The sequence below is a fragment of the Pseudophryne corroboree genome, chromosome 6 (assembly GCF_028390025.1).
Source record: "Pseudophryne corroboree isolate aPseCor3 chromosome 6, aPseCor3.hap2, whole genome shotgun sequence".
Taxonomy (NCBI): domain Eukaryota; kingdom Metazoa; phylum Chordata; class Amphibia; order Anura; family Myobatrachidae; genus Pseudophryne; species Pseudophryne corroboree.
In genome coordinates this window covers 1776787-1794355 of record NC_086449.1, presented here as the reverse complement: position 1 = coordinate 1794355, position 17569 = coordinate 1776787, and the positions used below count along the sequence as shown (strand labels likewise).

The 17569-nt window shown below is 45.9% G+C and overlaps 1 protein-coding gene across 1 annotated transcript in view; it reads left to right on the top strand.

The window, feature by feature from the left end:
- Window positions 1-17120, top strand: part of MPDU1 (mannose-P-dolichol utilization defect 1) — a 58444-nt gene extending 41324 nt beyond the window's left edge. The window contains exon 7 of the mRNA XM_063930669.1: window positions 16878-17120. Coding sequence (XP_063786739.1) covers window positions 16878-17000 — 123 coding nt within the window. The 3' untranslated portion in view covers window positions 17001-17120. The remainder of the gene's footprint in view (window positions 1-16877) is intronic.
- The last annotated feature ends 449 nt before the right edge of the window (window positions 17121-17569 follow it).

Below are 17569 nucleotides of genomic sequence, written 5' to 3'. Positions count from 1 at the left end.
ATAGCGGGAGACGAGCCCGCCGGAAAAGGGGCGGGGCCTATCTCCTCAGCACACGGCGCCATTTCCTCTCACAGCTCCGCTGGTCAGGACGGCTCCCAGGTCTCTCCCCTGCACTGCACTACAGAAACAGGGTAAAACAGAGAGGGGGGGCAAATTTATGGCGATATTTTGATATATATAAAGCAGCTATAAGGGAGCACTTATAAGGCTATCCCTGTTATATATAGCGCTTTTGGTGTGTGCTGGCAAACTCTCCCTCTGTCTCCCCAAAGGGCTAGTGGGTCCTGTCTTCGTTAGGAGCATTCCCTGTGTGTCTGCTGTGTGTCGGTACGTGTGTGTCGACATGTATGAGGACGATATTGGTGTGGAGGCGGAGCAATTGCCAAATATGAGGATGTCACCCCCTAGGGAGTCGACACCAGAATGGATGCCTTTATTTATGGAACTACGGGATAGTGTCAACACGCTAAAGCAGTCGTTTGACGACATGAGACGGCCGGACAATCAATTAGTGCCTGTCCAGGCGACTCAAACACCGTCAGGGGCTGTGAAACGCCCTTTGCCTCAGTCGGTCGACACAGACCCAGACACAGGCACTGACTCCAGTGGTGACGGTGACGAATCAACCGTATTTTCCAGTAGGGCCACACGTTATATGATTTTGGCAATGAAGGAGGCGTTACATTTAGCTGATACTACAGGTACCACTAAACAGGGTATTATGTGGGGTGTGAAAAAACTACCTATAGTTTTTCCTGAATCAGAAGAATTAAATGACGTGTGTAATGAAGCGTGGGTTGCCCCTGATAAAAAGCTGATAATTTCAAAGAAATTATTGGCATTATACCCTTTCCCGCCAGAGGTTAGGGAGCGCTGGGAAACACCTCCTAGGGTGGACAAGGCGCTAACACGCTTATCTAAACAAGTGGCGTTACCCTCTCCTGAGACGGCCGCACTTAAAGATCCATCAGATAGGAGGATGGAAAATATCCAAAAAAGTATATACACACATGCAGGTGTTATACTACGACCAGCTATAGCGACTGCCTGGATGTGCAGTGCTGGGGTAGTTTGGTCAGAGTCCCTGATTGAAAATATTGATACCCTGGACAGGGACAATATTTTACTGTCGTTAGAACAAATAAAGGATGCATTTCTTTATATGCGTGATGCACAGAGGGATATCTGCACACTGGCATCACGGGTAAGTGCTATGTCCATTTCGGCCAGAAGAGCTTTATGGACGCGACAGTGGACAGGCGATGCGGATTCAAAACGACATATGGAAGTTTTGCCGTATAAAGGGGAGGAGTTATTTGGAGTCGGTCTATCAGATTTGGTGGCCACGGCTACAGCCGGGAAATCCACCTTTCTACCTCAAGTCACTCCCCAACAGAAAAAGGCACCGACTTTTCAACCGCAGCCCTTTCGTTCCTTTAAAAATAAGAGAGCAAAGGGCTATTCATATCTGCCACGAGGCAGAGGTCGAGGGAAGAGACAGCAACAGGCAGCTCCTTCCCAGGAACAGAAGCCTTCCCCGGCTTCTACAAAAGCCTCAGCATGACGCTGGGGCTTCTCAAGCGGACTCGGGGACGGTGGGTGGTCGTCTCAAAAATTACAGCGCGCAGTGGGCTCACTCGCAGGTAGATCCCTGGATCCTGCAGATAATATCTCAGGGGTACAGGTTGGAATTAGAGACAGATCCACCTCGCCGTTTCCTGAAGTCTGCTTTACCAACGTCCCCCTCCGAAAGGGAGACTGTTTTGGAAGCCATTCACAAGCTGTACTCTCAGCAGGTGATAGTCAAGGTACCTCTTCTACAACAAGGGAAGGGGTATTATTCCACTCTTTTTGTGGTACCGAAGCCGGATGGCTCGGTAAGGCCTATTCTAAATCTGAAGTCCTTGAACCTGTACATAAAGAAGTTCAAGTTCAAGATGGAGTCACTCAGAGCAGTGATAGCGAACCTGGAAGAGGGGGACTTTATGGTATCCTTGGACATCAAGGATGCGTATCTCCACGTTCCAATTTACCCCTCACACCAGGGGTACCTCAGGTTCGTTGTACAAAACTGTCACTATCAGTTTCAGACGCTGCCGTTCGGATTGTCCACGGCACCTCGGGTCTTTACAAAGGTAATGGCCGAGATGATGATTCTTCTTCGAAGAAAAGGCATATTAATTATCCCATACTTGGACGATCTCCTAATAAGGGCAAGGTCCAGAGAACAGCTAGAGATGGGATTAGCACTGTCTCAAGAAGTGCTAAAACAGCACGGGTGGATTCTGAATATTCCAAAATCCCAGTTAATGCCGACAACTCGTCTGCTGTTCCTAGGGATGATTCTGGACACGGTTCAGAAAAAGGTGTTTCTTCCGGAGGAGAAAGCCAAGGAGTTGTCCGAGCTTGTCAGGAACCTCCTAAAACCAGGAAAGGTGTCTGTACATCAATGCACAAGAGTCCTGGGAAAAATGGTGGCTTCTTACGAAGCAATTCCATTCTGCAGATTTCACGCAAGAATTTTCCAAAGGGATCTGTTGGACAAATGGTCAGGGTCGCATCTTCAGATGCACCTGCGGATAACCCTGTCTCCAAGGACAAGGGTGTCTCTTCTGTGGTGGTTGCAGAGTGCTCATCTATTGGAGGGCCGCAGATTCGGCATACAGGATTGGATCCTGGTGACCACGGACGCCAGCCTGAGAGGCTGGGGAGCAGTCACACAAGGAAGAAACTTCCAGGGAGTATGGACGAGCCTGGAAACGTCTCTTCACATAAACATTCTGGAACTAAGAGCAATATACAATGCTCTAAGCCAGGCAGAACCTCTGCTTCAGGGAAAACCGGTGTTGATCCAGTCGGACAACATCACGGCAGTCGCCCATGTGAACAGACAGGGCGGCACAAGAAGCAGGAGTGCAATGGCAGAAGCTGCAAGGATTCTTCGCTGGGCAGAGAATCATGTGATAGCACTGTCAGCAGTGTTCATCCCGGGAGTGGACAACTGGGAAGCAGACTTCCTCAGCAGACACGATCTTCACCCGGGAGAGTGGGGACTTCATCCAGAAGTCTTCCACTTGCTGGTAACCCGTTGGGAAAGACCAATGGTGGACATGATGGCGTCTCGCCTCAACAAAAAACTGGACAGGTATTGCGCCAGGTCAAGAGATCCGCAGGCAATAGCTGTGGACGCGCTGGTAACGCCTTGGGTGTACCAGTCGGTGTATGTGTTTCCTCCTCTGCCTCTCATACCAAAAGTATTGAGAATTATACGGCAAAGAGGCGTAAGGACGATACTAGTGGTTCCGGATTGGCCAAGAAGGACTTGGTACCCGGAACTTCAAGAGATGATCACGGAAGATCCGTGGCCTCTACCTCTAAGGAGGGACTTGCTTCAGCAGGGTCCCTGTCTGTTTCAAGACTTACCGCGGCTGCGTTTGACGGCATGGCGGTTGAACGCCGGATCCTAAAGGAAAAAGGCATGCCGGAAGAAGTCATTCCTACTTTGATTAAAGCAAGGAAGGAAGTAACCGTGCAACATTATCACCGAATTTGGCGAAAATATGTTGCGTGGTGCGAAGATCGGAGTGCTCCGACGGAGGAATTTCAACTGGGTCGATTCCTACATTTCCTGCAATCAGGATTGTCTATGGGTCTCAAATTGGGATCTATTAAGGTTCAAATTTCGGCCCTGTCGATTTTCTTTCAAAAAGAATTGGCTTCAGTCCCTGAAGTCCAGACCTTTGTTAAGGGAGTGCTACATATACAGCCTCCTGTGGTGCCTCCAGTGGCACCGTGGGATCTCAATGTGGTTTTGGACTTTCTAAAATCTCATTGGTTTGAACCACTAAAGAAGGTGGATTTGAAATATCTCACATGGAAAGTGACCATGCTTCTAGCCCTGGCTTCGGCCAGGAGAGTGTCAGAACTGGCAGCTTTATCTTACAAAAGCCCATATCTGATTTTCCATTCGGACAGGGCAGAACTGCGGACTCGTCCGCATTTTCTCCCTAAGGTGGTGTCAGCATTTCATCTGAACCAGCCTATTGTAGTGCCTGCGGCTACAAGTGACTTGGAGGACTCCAAGTTACTGGACGTTGTCAGAGCATTAAAAATATATATTGCAAGGACAGCTGGAGTCAGAAAATCTGACTCGTTGTTTATATTGTATGCACCCAACAAGATGGGTGCTCCTGCGTCTAAGCAGACGATTGCTCGTTGGATCTGTAGCACAATCCAACTTGCACATTCTGTGGCAGGCCTGCCACAGCCTAAATCTGTAAAGGCCCACTCCACAAGGAAGGTGGGCTCATCTTGGGCGGCTGCCCGAGGGGTCTCGGCATTACAACTTTGCCGAGCAGCTACGTGGTCAGGGGAGAACACGTTTGTAAAATTCTACAAATTTGATACTCTGGCTAAGGAGGACCTGGAGTTCTCTCATTCGGTGCTGCAGAGTCATCCGCACTCTCCCGCCCGTTTGGGAGCTTTGGTATAATCCCCATGGTCCTTTCAGGAACCCCAGCATCCACTAGGACGATAGAGAAAATAAGATTTTACTTACCGATAAATCTATTTCTCGGAGTCCGTAGTGGATGCTGGGCGCCCATCCCAAGTGCGGATTATCTGCAATAATTGTACATAGTTATTGTTAACTAATTCGGGTTATTGTTGAAGGAAGCCATCTTTCAGAGGCTCCGCTGTTATCATACTGTTAACTGGGTTTAGATCACAAGTTGTACGGTGTGATTGGTGTGGCTGGTATGAGTCTTACCCGGGATTCAAAATCCTCCCTTATTGTGTACGCTCGTCCGGGCACAGTACCTAACTGGAGTCTGGAGGAGGGTCATAGGGGGAGGAGCCAGTGCACACCACCTGATCTGGAAAAGCTTTACTTTTTGTGCCCTGTCTCCTGCGGAGCCGCTATTCCCCATGGTCCTTTCAGGAACCCCAGCATCCACTACGGACTCCGAGAAATAGATTTATCGGTAAGTAAAATCTTATTTTTGTTAATGGGAGTTTTTTCAGATGCAGAGGTATTCCCTTGAAAGAATTCTTTAAGTTTGATGCGTCTGTTCAATTTAAACAGGTCGACCTTGTTTTTAAAGACGTCTGGAGTGCATGTAGGCACAAAGGACAAACCTTTGTTTAGCACATTGACTTCATCTGTAGTGAGCGACCTGGATGACAGATTGAACACTATACTTTCTTACTTGATGCTTTTGGCGGCTTCCCTCCTGTTTTGGCCGCCCCGACGGGTCCTGGCTCTTTTGTCCGCTCGTTTTTTGAGCGTGTGTTTACTCCAGAATTGGACTTCTTTGAAGTGGATGCCGTAGCACATTCTGTATCGCTTGATGAAATCGCTGTACTGGATTGATCAGTCTCAAGAGGGAAATTCCTAGGCGGTCTGCGCTGTCTGGAATTTCTTTGTGATCTCGGGCCTTTGTTGTATACCCAACTGTAGACCTGGTTAAGGTCGTAATCACGATTCACCGTAGTGCGTTTGGCTTTTTTGAAGGTTACAAGGTCAGATTGATATTTTTCAATTTGCACTGACAATTTATCAAGCCAATCTGGCGGTGCTTCTGAATGGATTTTAGCAAGATGGGTATTTTCAAAAGCCTCTATTTTGTTTTTAGTGATCTCCAGTTCTCTTCTGGACTCGGCTACCACCAATAAAATAAGATCAAAAGAGCAACGATTGAGCACTGCGGCCCATTTGCGGCAAAACTCCGGGTTTTGACGCCCGATAGTTGGGGTGTTCCTAATGCGGAAGCCTCTTGGAATGCGTTTATCTCTGAAATAATCTGAAAGTGTCACTCCGTGTAACAGAAAGTCCACTTCTTTCTTTTTGAGTTTGGTTAGCTGTGCAATCAAAGCATCAGCTGATTCCTCATTTGTTGCCGTGAATGCTGAAGCTGGAAACAAAATCTGCTCTGCCTCTGTGTCAGTATGTGTGAGAGTGTCTCCCTCTGGTAACACAGGAATACAAAAACCAGGTATCTCTTCAGGTGCAGACATATTAAATCACCATAAATGCAAGGAATTATGTACAGTGTAAGTCCCACATTCGCTGTGTCTGAACTTCAATTAATCAGATAGATATACAGCAGGTGCCTTGACTGGCAGTGACATAAACTGAAACCACCTAAATAGATATAGAACAGATGTCCGGCACTCACGCTTAGGAAGAAACAACGAGTCCTGGTGCCTAACCTCTCTGGATGAGCATGTAGTCGAACGTGTGGTGGCACTCAGAATAAAGACAACACAGGCAACGCTGATGCAGTCAACGTTTCAGGGATGGCTCCCTTTTATCAAGACACGACCAGCAACCTGTGATACATGAAATATATATACATACCGGTAGCCTGCACATCTCCAATCGCGTGGTTCTAGCCGCCTCCCACCGACCCCGGGCAAACACGTCATCTGCACGGGCCGGCGCCGAGAATCGACGTCGGACAGGCAGGGGGGTGCGGCCCGGACCACACGTCAGATCGTTACCAGGCAACCGCAAACAACAGGAAATGTGAACATACAAATACAGATAAATAATACAAACAGTTAAGAACCATAACCACATAATTAAAAACACCTGAACATAAGTTAATCAATACCCGGCAACCCGCTAATATATAGCAGAGTAGTATAATAATGTCAGCGAGCAAAACACCAATCTGTCATCCAGGTCGCTCACTACAGATGAAGTCAATGTGCTAAACAAAGGTTTGTCTTTTGTGCCTACATGCACTCCAGACGTCTTTAAAAACAAGGTCGACCTGTTTAAATTGAACAGACGCATCAAACTTAAAGAATTCTTTCAAGGGAATACCTCTGCATCTGAAAAAACTCCCATTAACAAAAAGTCAGTGTTTAATCCATCAACACTTAATAAAAGCATTAAAAGTTTTTCTGGCTGTTTGGAATCTTATGTCAATGAAGCGTCCTCACACAAATATAAAGGACCATATAACCTCTCTAAAAATGAGCAGGTGGCACTCAGCAACCTTGGAAAATACGATGACATCACGATCCGCCTGGCGGATAAGGGCGGCGGAATCGTAGTCCAAGATGTAACTAGCTACAGGAATGAAGCATATCGTCAATTGAACGACACAGCGGTGTACGAAATTTTGCCAGACGATCCCACCATTCAATACAAAATGGAACTTGATTCGATCTTACAAACAGCAGTGTCTACCAACATTATAACAGTAGCAACTAAAGAAGCCTTAACAGTTGCTTGGCCCAAGATTCCCACGTTTTATACGATTCCCAAACTTCATAAGGACACGGTCAATCCACCGGGACGTCCCATCATCGCTGCCAGAGACTCGTTGTATTATAATTTATCTCGTTACCTGGACTATTATTTACAGCCCTTGATATCGAGTCTACCATTATGCCTGATGGATACTACCTCTCTCATTAGAGTACTGCAATCTATTTCTCCTCTTCCAGCTAGATTTTTGCTTTGTACCATCGATGTGGTTAATTTGTATACCAGCATTCCCCATGATAGGGGTTTAGCTGTGATGCGATCTTTCTTAGAATCTAATATTGATTATTCAGGTCCTGATATTAATTTTTTTGTTCGACTACTTGCATTGACCTTAGACAGGAATTATTTTCTGTTTGATAAAAAAATCTTTCGCCAGCGGACTGGGTGCGCCATGGGATCATGTGTGGCACCCAGTTTCGCAAATATTTTCATGAGCGAAATAGAAAAACAGTTGTTCTTTGATAATGCGTCATATTCCCAACACATCATCTTATTTCGTCGTTACATCGACGATATTTTGATGATTTGGTCGGGTACGCAACAGGATTTTGAGGAAATGATTTTCCAGGTGAACCAGAAGGATGCCGCTATAAAATTCACCTATGAATGCAGCTACAATACTGTCCACTATTTAGATGTGGCTATTTCAGTTGACAGTAATTGTAATATCGTTACCAGCATGTATTACAAACCCACCGATCGCAATACCTTGTTGAGGGCTAATAGCCATCATCCAGAACCTATGAAATGGAGTCTTCCATTTTCTCAGTTTCTGAGAATCAGAAGGATTTGCAGCAATGAGGAAGATGCCAGAAATCAAATGCTGAATATGGCAAAAAAATTTACAGCTAGAGGGTATTCTAAAGAATCCCTTAAGCAGGCAATGGAGAAAGCACTTAGTACATCGAGACAAGATACGCTTGTCCATAAAGATTCTGAAAAGGTTTCAAATAAGATGATTTGGACACAGGATTATACAACCGCCAGTAAGACCTTAAATCATCAAGCTAAAGGCATATGGCCGGTGATTGCTAGGGACAAAGATCTACCCAGCTTTAAGGACACCACTCTTATGGCAGCGTATAGGAGGGGTCGCAACATTAAAGATATAGTAGTCCATAACGACATTTCTGATTTTGGTCAAGAAAAATTGCCACATTTTTTGACCCGTAAACCAGGCAACTACAGGTGTACAGGATGCACTACTTGTAGCTGCTTGGAACCGGGCAGCACTTTTAATCACCCCAGATCTGGCAAACTTTTTAATATTAAATATACCCTGACCTGCAGTAGCAAGTTTATAGTGTACTATATTAAGTGCCCTTGTGGGCTACTTTATGTTGGTAAAAGCATCAGACAGTTCAAGGAGAGAATCGCACTTCATAGGTCCAGCATACGGGCTGCCTTAGAAGGCAAAGGTAGCGATCTCCCAGTAGCACGACACTTTAAAAATTGTAATCACAGTTTAGCGTCAATCCGCTACAAAATGATCGATCACGTTCCATTAAATAAAAAAGGTGGTGACAGAGGTCAGGCACTTCTGAGAAAAGAGGCATGGTGGATACACACCCTTCAAACGGTGCATCCACTGGGCCTCAATGAGGCACTTAGTTTCAATTGCTTTTTGTAAACTTTTCTGCTTAAATAACACGTATTCGAAATCATTTGCTCATTCAGGGTGTATGAGAGGTTTCATTTAGGTCTTTATGCTTCATATGGCATATAAAATGCCGTGTTGAGGCTATATACATGTTATATATAGTGTGCGGTATTATTAGCTCTATACTAATATACCAATTAGGTTAATTACATTGTTTTTGCAAGCAAACCATACAGCTATGATCTTTTTTAGATTTAAGATTAAAGATGGATACAGCATTGATTTCGGAGCATTCTTATGCTCAGATATTTATAAGTATTGTTTCTGGTGTTTTTGCTCGCTGACATTATTATACTACTCTGCTATATATTAGCGGGTTGCCGGGTATTGATTAACTTATGTTCAGGTGTTTTTAATTATGTGGTTATGGTTCTTAACTGTTTGTATTATTTATCTGTATTTGTATGTTCACATTTCCTGTTGTTTGCGGTTGCCTGGTAACGATCTGACGTGTGGTCCGGGCCGCACCCCCCTGCCTGTCCGACGTCGATTCTCGGCGCCGGCCCGTGCAGATGACGTGTTTGCCCGGGGTCGGTGGGAGGCGGCTAGAACCACGCGATTGGAGATGTGCAGGCTACCGGTATGTATATATATTTCATGTATCACAGGTTGCTGGTCGTGTCTTGATAAAAGGGAGCCATCCCTGAAACGTTGACTGCATCAGCGTTGCCTGTGTTGTCTTTATTCTGAGTGCCACCACACGTTCGACTACATGCTCATCCAGAGAGGTTAGGCACCAGGACTCGTTGTTTCTTCCTAAGCGTGAGTGCCGGACATCTGTTCTATATCTATATATATATATATATATATATATATATATATATATATATATATATATATATATATATATATATTCTCTGGCTGGGTCCACAGGATAACATTGGGATATTGTCGAGCGACAGCGAAAATGGCACCAACACGGTCACGAGCTTTCTGGCCTCCCAGGATGCATTGGGGCCTCCACTATATAGTCCCGCCCACTGACTCAGTCAGATCAGTTCTTTGCTTGGTGCGGCAGGAAGCCGCATGGTCGCAGCGCTGCTGTGAGAGCAGCCTCAAGCTTTTTGTTATTTTATTTTTATAGACTTACTATATTGGTTTTTTTTTGAGCGACTTATCTTAACAGCGTCTTAAACACATTCTGGAAAGAGTCACTCCAACAACTCCCCACCGGGTCGCAAAAACGCTTACCTTCATGGTACAGTGCTGTCTCGACGGGCGTCTGTGTCGGAAGTTCTAGCAGGTCCAGCAGACGTAACCAGGCTGTGGCCGGAGCATGGGGAGACGGTGAGTCTATGGACTTCCTCTTACTAGAGGGGTCAGGACACAGCTACACTGATTTTGGTGGAGACTACAAACAGTGTGTTGATGCGCCGAACATCTAGAGTGCGACAGCGCTACGCTCCAGGGATCATAGGCGCCAGGACTAGGTAGATGCCGCGATCCTGGGAGTTTAAGTCAACAGGGGGATTCAGACGCTCTCCTGGCCGCCCCTCCTCCGAGTTCATGGCCAGTTCCCGCGGGTCTCTCGTTTCATGAACTGAATGACCTCACTTCCGGCTCAGACGCTACCACGAGGGTACTCGGTCGCAGCTTAGACGCTGCGGTTGTGTACACTGGAGATTAACCCGCCAGACCGAGTCGCAGGCCTTAGCGTCTGCATACACGTGGAAGTCGCACAGCGTCCGTGTCCGTTGGTGAGCGTCCGTTATCAGTTATCAAGAGCGGCAGTGTACACCAGTAGCGTCTGAATCCACTCAGCGTCTTAGGAGCGTATTTGCTTGGATATGGAAGTGTGGTGAGTCTCCCTGTATCCCGCTCTCCGGAGGCAGGGTATACAGTACTAAAAATTCTCTCTACTTCTTAGTATGCATTGTTAATTTTTAGTACATATTGCATATGAGACCTGTATATTGCTGTGTTTTCTGCATGTTATGTTGAAAAAGAACCAGTTAAACAGAAGTACAATTTTCCTACTTATGTATAAGTTGTTATGGAGGTTGTATTCTCATATGACAATGTCTAATGCTTTAACATGTGACTGACTGCTAGTATGTGTGCTGACTTTTCTGTGTAATGTCAGTCCTGTTCTGACCCTCAAATCAGGTGCACTGTGGTCAGATTGATCTCACCTCTATATACTGACATATAGGGTGATTTTCAGTCACAAATTGTGTAGTCAATAACAGATTATTACCATGTCTGTGAGCGGCAAAAGTGATGAGGAGAATTTATCAAGCACTCCTATAGCCCTAACATGCTTATCTTGTAAGACAGGGTTAATTGATATGAATCAATTGGTCACTTATGAGGGTTTGTGTGCAAACTGTTTCGCTGTTCAGCGAAGTAAAAAACAGGAGTTGGTTCAGCCACCAACAGAGCCACCATGGAATATGTTCGCAAAGACTGTATCTTCAATAGCGGACAGGTTAACTCCGGTAGCACCACCTCAAGGGTTAGGTTACACTATGAACCCATATATGCAGCTCCCTTCCTATGGTTTGGTTCCAGTAGCCTCTACAAGCAACCAAGGGACAGGTAAGACTAAGACAGATGCGTCTGTGTGGCAGACTACACAAGATGATACATCGGATGATGATACAATAGATTCAACTCCGTATGATGATCAGTCGCAGAGCTTTAGTTCAGAAGATGTAGCTGAACTTATTAATGCTGTGAAGGCTGTTCTCTCGTTGGAAGATCCAGCCAAGACAGTGTTAAAAGCTAAAGCACCTGTATTTAAACGAACAAAATCAGTGAAAGCTGAATTCCCAGCGTAAGATGAGCTGACGGAAATGATGAATGAGTCTTGGGCAGCGCCCAGTAAAAAGTATAAGATTCCTAAGAGATGGGATTCTTATTATCCATTTCCAGCTGTGGATTGTTCGAAGAGAGAAGTTCCTCCAAAAGTAGATGCACGTGTTCTGCGACTCGTGCATAAATCTGCTTTGCCACTGTCATCTACCTCTTTGAATGATGTCACAGACAGAAGGGTAGAGAGCCTTTTGAAAAATATTTTTTCTCTAGTAGGAGCAGTGGTAAGACCTGCTATGGCTTTGGCCTGGGTAGCAGAGGCAATGGGCGAATGGATAGAGGAGCTAGAGAATGACATCCCTTCTCCTACTAGGGAGCAAGAGGATCGTTTTTGCCGTTTAAGACAATCTGCCCAGTATTTAGAAGAAGCAGCAATTGATGTAGGTACAGTTGCTTCTAAAGCTTCAGCCTTGACAGTAGTCGCTCGCAGAGCAGTTTGGCTACGGACCCGGAAGGCAGATGCGGAATCCAAGAAGGAATTGGAAGCATTGCCTTTTGTCGGTAATATATTATTTGGAAAACCTTTATCGGATATGCTGCTTATAACCCTAAGTCCAAGGGTTTAAAATTTAGCTAATTTCGTTGGCAAAGCGAAAGCTAAAGAGGAGCCTAAACAACCCCAGTTTAAATCCAGGGGTAGGAAGCAGTGGGCTAGCAAAAAGCCAGCTTCCAAGCCTGAACAGAAACCGTCAGCCTGAAGAGACGGGCCTCCGCCTGGAGGATTCCAGGGTTGGGGGCTGACGACTTCTTTTTGCACACATATGGCAACAGTCAACAGCAGATGCTTGGGTGCAGAAGGTAGTATCTCAGGGGTATGGGTTCCCATTCAGGAGGAAGCCTCCTCAAAGATTTTTTTGCACCAGCCCGTCTCGTATAGAGTCGAAGGCCAATGCCCTGCAAGAAGCAGTCCAAAAACTACTGCAGTCAGGTGTGATTGTCCCAGTACCTCCATCACAAAGGGGACAGGGGTTTTACTCCAATCTATTTCTAATCCAGAAGCCAAATGGGTCATATCGACCAATTCTAAATCTGAAAATGTTGAACAATTACATTTGGATCCCGAAGTTCCACATGGAGACGTTACGCTCCATAATGTTGGCTATGAAACCGGGAGATTACATGGTATCTCTGGATGTACGGGATGCTTACCTACATGTGCCGATAGCACTGTCCTGTCGCATCAGTGTTACCACAGGTTTGCCATCCTCCAGGAACATTTCCAGTTCCAAGCTCTGCCTTTCGGGCTAGCTACAGCACCCAGGGTGTTTACCAAGATCATGGTGGTTATGGCAGCTTGTCTGCGCAAACAAGGGATAAGGATATTCCCATACCTAGACGACCTGTTAATCTTAGCACAGTCGCAAGATTAACTGTTGAGCCATCTTCAACAGAGGATAGTTTGTTTACAGAGACACGGGTGGCTCATAAATTGGGAAAAGTCGTCTCTGAATCCGTCACAGCGGATGGTTCATTGGGGAACCATATTGGATTCAAACCTACAGAAGGTTCTCTTACCAGAGAAAAAGATAGTCAAGGTGCAGGTCATGGCTCAGGAAGCGTTGCAAGCCCAGACAATGTCAGTCCATGCAGCTATGCGACTGTTGGGTCTGATGGTATCATCCTTCGACATGGTTCAATATGCGCAATTCCACTCCAGACCGTTGCAGCACCTTATTCTGACCAAATGGAACGGAAATCATCAGACGATAAAGAAGCAGATGATAAAGATTCCAGTAAATGTAAAAAGGTCTCTAGCGTGGTGGCTACAGACAGACCATTTAAACAAGGGGAGACCCTTTTGGATAAAAGAGTGGCAAGTCCTGACAACAGATGCCAGCCAGCAGGGCTGGGGGGCGGTACTCGGAAGCCTTTGGTTCCAGGGAAAATGGACCGCAAGGGAAAGTCGCCTGCCGATAAATCTTTTGGAGGTAAGGGCCGTTTACATGGCTCTAGTTCAGGCAAAGGATAATCTACAAGGAAGACCAGTCCAGATCCGCTCAGACAATGCGACGGCAGTAGCATACCTCAATCATCAGGGAGGAACTCACAGCAAGAGTCTGATGGAGGAAGTAACTCCCATTCTAAAATGGGCAGAACTCCATCTCCCGGCATTGTCAGCAGTATTTGTCCCGGGTGTACTAAACTGGGAAGCGGATTTTCTCAGTCGGCACACCATTCAGGAAACCGAATGGGCACTACACCCAGAATGTTTCAGACACTGGTGAACAGATGGGGTCTACCGGAGATAGACCTTATGGCGTCTCAACTAAACAACAAAGTTCCGAGGTATGGATTGAGAACAAGGGACCCAGGAGCGGTCCTTGTAGACGCACTGTCAGTAGAATGGAAGTTTCATCTGGCATATCTGTTCCCTCCAATATCTCTGTTACCCAGAGTAGTGAGAAAGATAAAACAGGCAAAAGGAGCAATCATTCTAATAGATCCAGCTTGGCCAAGAAGGCATTGGTACACAGATCTGTTGAGAATGTCCATGGAAGCACCGATACTGCTCCCTCAACGTCCAGATCTGCTAATGAAGGGTCCTTGTTGTCAGTCATCTGGATCGCCTGTCTTTGACGGCGTGGCTGTTGAAACCTCTATCTTAGAGGCTAAAGGTTTTTCGAAACAAGTAATCCAGACTATGCTTAGAGCAAGAAAGCCTTCTTCGGCCCGTGTGTATCATAGAATATGGCAAGTCTATATTCACTGGTGTACTGGAAAAAATTTCAATCCGAGATCTTTTAAAGTAGCTAGGATTTTGGATTTCATTCAGGCAGGATTGGATAAAGGGTTGAAAGTTGCTTCCTTGAGGGTTCAAGTTTCAGCGTTAACTGTATGGTTTCAGCAGAAGATTGCTGATTTACAGGACGTACGTACATTTTTTCAAGAAGTGGTACATATTCAATCTCCATTTGTTCCTCCTGCAGCTCCTTGGGATTTGAATTTAGTTCTTAAATTTCTCCAGGGTCCTCTGTTTGAACCACTTGAGAGAGCAGATCTTAAATGATTAACGGTTAAAATTCTTTTTTTACTGGCAATGGCGTCAGCCAGAAGAGTGTCAGATTTGGGAGCATTATCTCGTACGTCTCCTTTCCTAAGTTTTTTTTCCAGACAGAGCAGTTCTCAGAACGAGATCTAGCTATCTTCCAAAGGTGGTATCAAAGTTTCACCTGAATGAAGAGATTGTAGTCCCAGCTTTTCAGGTATCGGAACTTTCTGCGGGAGAAGCGTCGCTGGACGTGGTCCGGGCTTTAAGAATCTACGTAGATCGTACTAGTGCCATCAGGAAAACAGATTCTCTCTTCATCCTCTACGGATTCCATAGAAGAGGATGGCCTGCTAGTAAACAGACGCTGGCGAGAAGGCTCCGAATGGTAATATCAGAAGCTTATTCTCATGCAGATCTCCCTACTCTGGCTAATGTCTCTGTTCACTCTACACGTAAGGTAGGTCCTTCATGGGCAGCACAACAGGGTGCATCAGCAGAACAGATATGTAAGGCAGCCACACGGTCTTCCATAAACACATTCTTCACCACTAAAATGGCTTTGGGAATCCCAATGTTATCCTGTGGATAATCCTGTGGACCCAGCCAGAGAAATATACGTTATGGTAAGAACTTACCGTTGATAACGTGATTTCTCTTATGTCCACAGGTATCCACAGGGATCCCACCCTGACGCATCTGATTTGAGGATCTAGACCAGGCCTGGCCAACCTGTGGCTCTCCAGATGTTGTGAAACTACACATCCCAGCATGCCCTGCCACAGTTTTAGCATTCCCTAATAGCAAAACTGTGGCAAGGCATGATGGGACTTGTAGTTTTACAACAGCTGGAGAGCCACAGGTTGGCCAGGCCTGATCTAGACAATCACTAAACCTCTTCCTTCTTGTATGGAAGGGTGTGCATGTGTGTTCTTATCGCCCTTAATGGTCTCTACCTGATGTTCCTGCCTAAAATCGCTGTGGAAAGAACTGATCTGACTGGGTCAGTGGGCGGGACTATATGGTGAAGGCCCCAATGCATCCTGGGAGGCCAGAAAGCTCGTGACCGTGTTGGTGCCATTTTCGCTGTCGCTCGACAATATTCCAATGTTATCCTGTGGATACCTGTGGACATAAGAGAAATCACGTTATCAACGGTAGGTTCTTACCATAACGTATTTATATGGCGTGGTGTATGTACTGGGCTGTGTGTGTGTATGTATGGCATGGTGTAGTAGTGACTACTGGGCTGTGGGTGTATTTATGGCATAGTATAGTAGTAGCTGTACTGGGCTGTGTGTGTGTATATTTATGGCATGGTGTAGTGTTTGTACTGGGTTGTGTGTGTGTGTATATATGGCATGGTGCAGTAGTGTCTGTACTGGGCTGTCTGTGTATATAGCATTGTTTATGGCATTGTGTAGTAGTTTTCTGCACTGGGCTGTATGTGTGTGTGTGTATATGGCATGGTGTAGTAGTGTCTGTACTGGGCTGTGGGTGTATATATGGCATAGTGGAGATGTGTACTGGGCTGTATGTGTGATATATATATATATATATATATATATATATATACACACACACACACACACACACACACACACACACACACACACACACACACACACACACACACACACACACACACACACACACACACACACACACACACACACACACACACACACACACACACACACACACCCAGTACAGCTACTACTATACTATGCCATAAATACACCCACAGCCCAGTAGTCACTACTACACCATGCCATACATACACACACACAGCCCAGTACATACACCACGCTATATATATATATATATATATATATATATATATATATATATTTATGGCATGGTGTAGTGTTTGTACAGGGTGGTGTGTGTGCATATATGGCATGGTGTAGTAGTGGGTGGTGTGTGTGCATATATGGCATGGTGCAGTAGTGTCTGTAGTGGGCGGTGTGTGCATATATGGCATGGTGTAGTAGTGTCTGTAGTGGGAGGTGTGTGTGCCTTTATAGCATGGTGCAGTACTGTCTGTACTGGGCTCTGTGTGTAATATGGCATGGTGCGGTAGTGGCTATACTGGTCTTTGTATTGTTCCTGACGTATTTGATTATCTCTCCTTACAGGAGACTGGAGACTACCTCATGTCACTCACATATGTCGTATCGTCAGCATGTAATGGTGTGATTGGGGCCCAATTGCTCTATTACTGGAATGTCAGCTCTACGGGCAAAAAAAAAAGAAGCTAGAGAGATTGTATGTCTATGTGAATCATTCCTGTCCCCACGATGCTGGCGTTGCTGTATCATTCTACCTCCCCCATCACGCTGAGCTCTGTGCAGCAATCAATTATACAATTAGTTTTTTTATGTGTTTGTGGCTTATTGAGAACTGACATAAATCCGCAATATTATAGGATATTATACTAGAGCCTCCCTTCTCCTCTCTTCTCCCTGCCTCCCCTTTTCCCCCTCTCCTGCATGCAGCCTTCCATCTCTCCTAAGTGCCGCTGCCTCCCTTCTCCTCCCTGGTTCTCCCCCTCCTCTCTCTCCTACCTGCTGCAGCCTCCCTTCTCCTCCCTGCCACCTCTCATCTCTCTTACCTGCCGCAGCCTCCCTTCTCCTCCCTGCCTTCCCTATTTCCTCCCTGCCACCTCTCATCTCTCCTACCTGCCGCAGCCTCCCTTCTCCTTCCTGCCACCTCTTATCTCTTACCTGCCACAGACTCCCTTCTCCTCCCTGCCACCTCTTATCTCTTACCTGCCGCAGCCTCCCTTCTCCTCCCTGCCACCTCTTATCTCTTACCTGCCGCAGCCTCC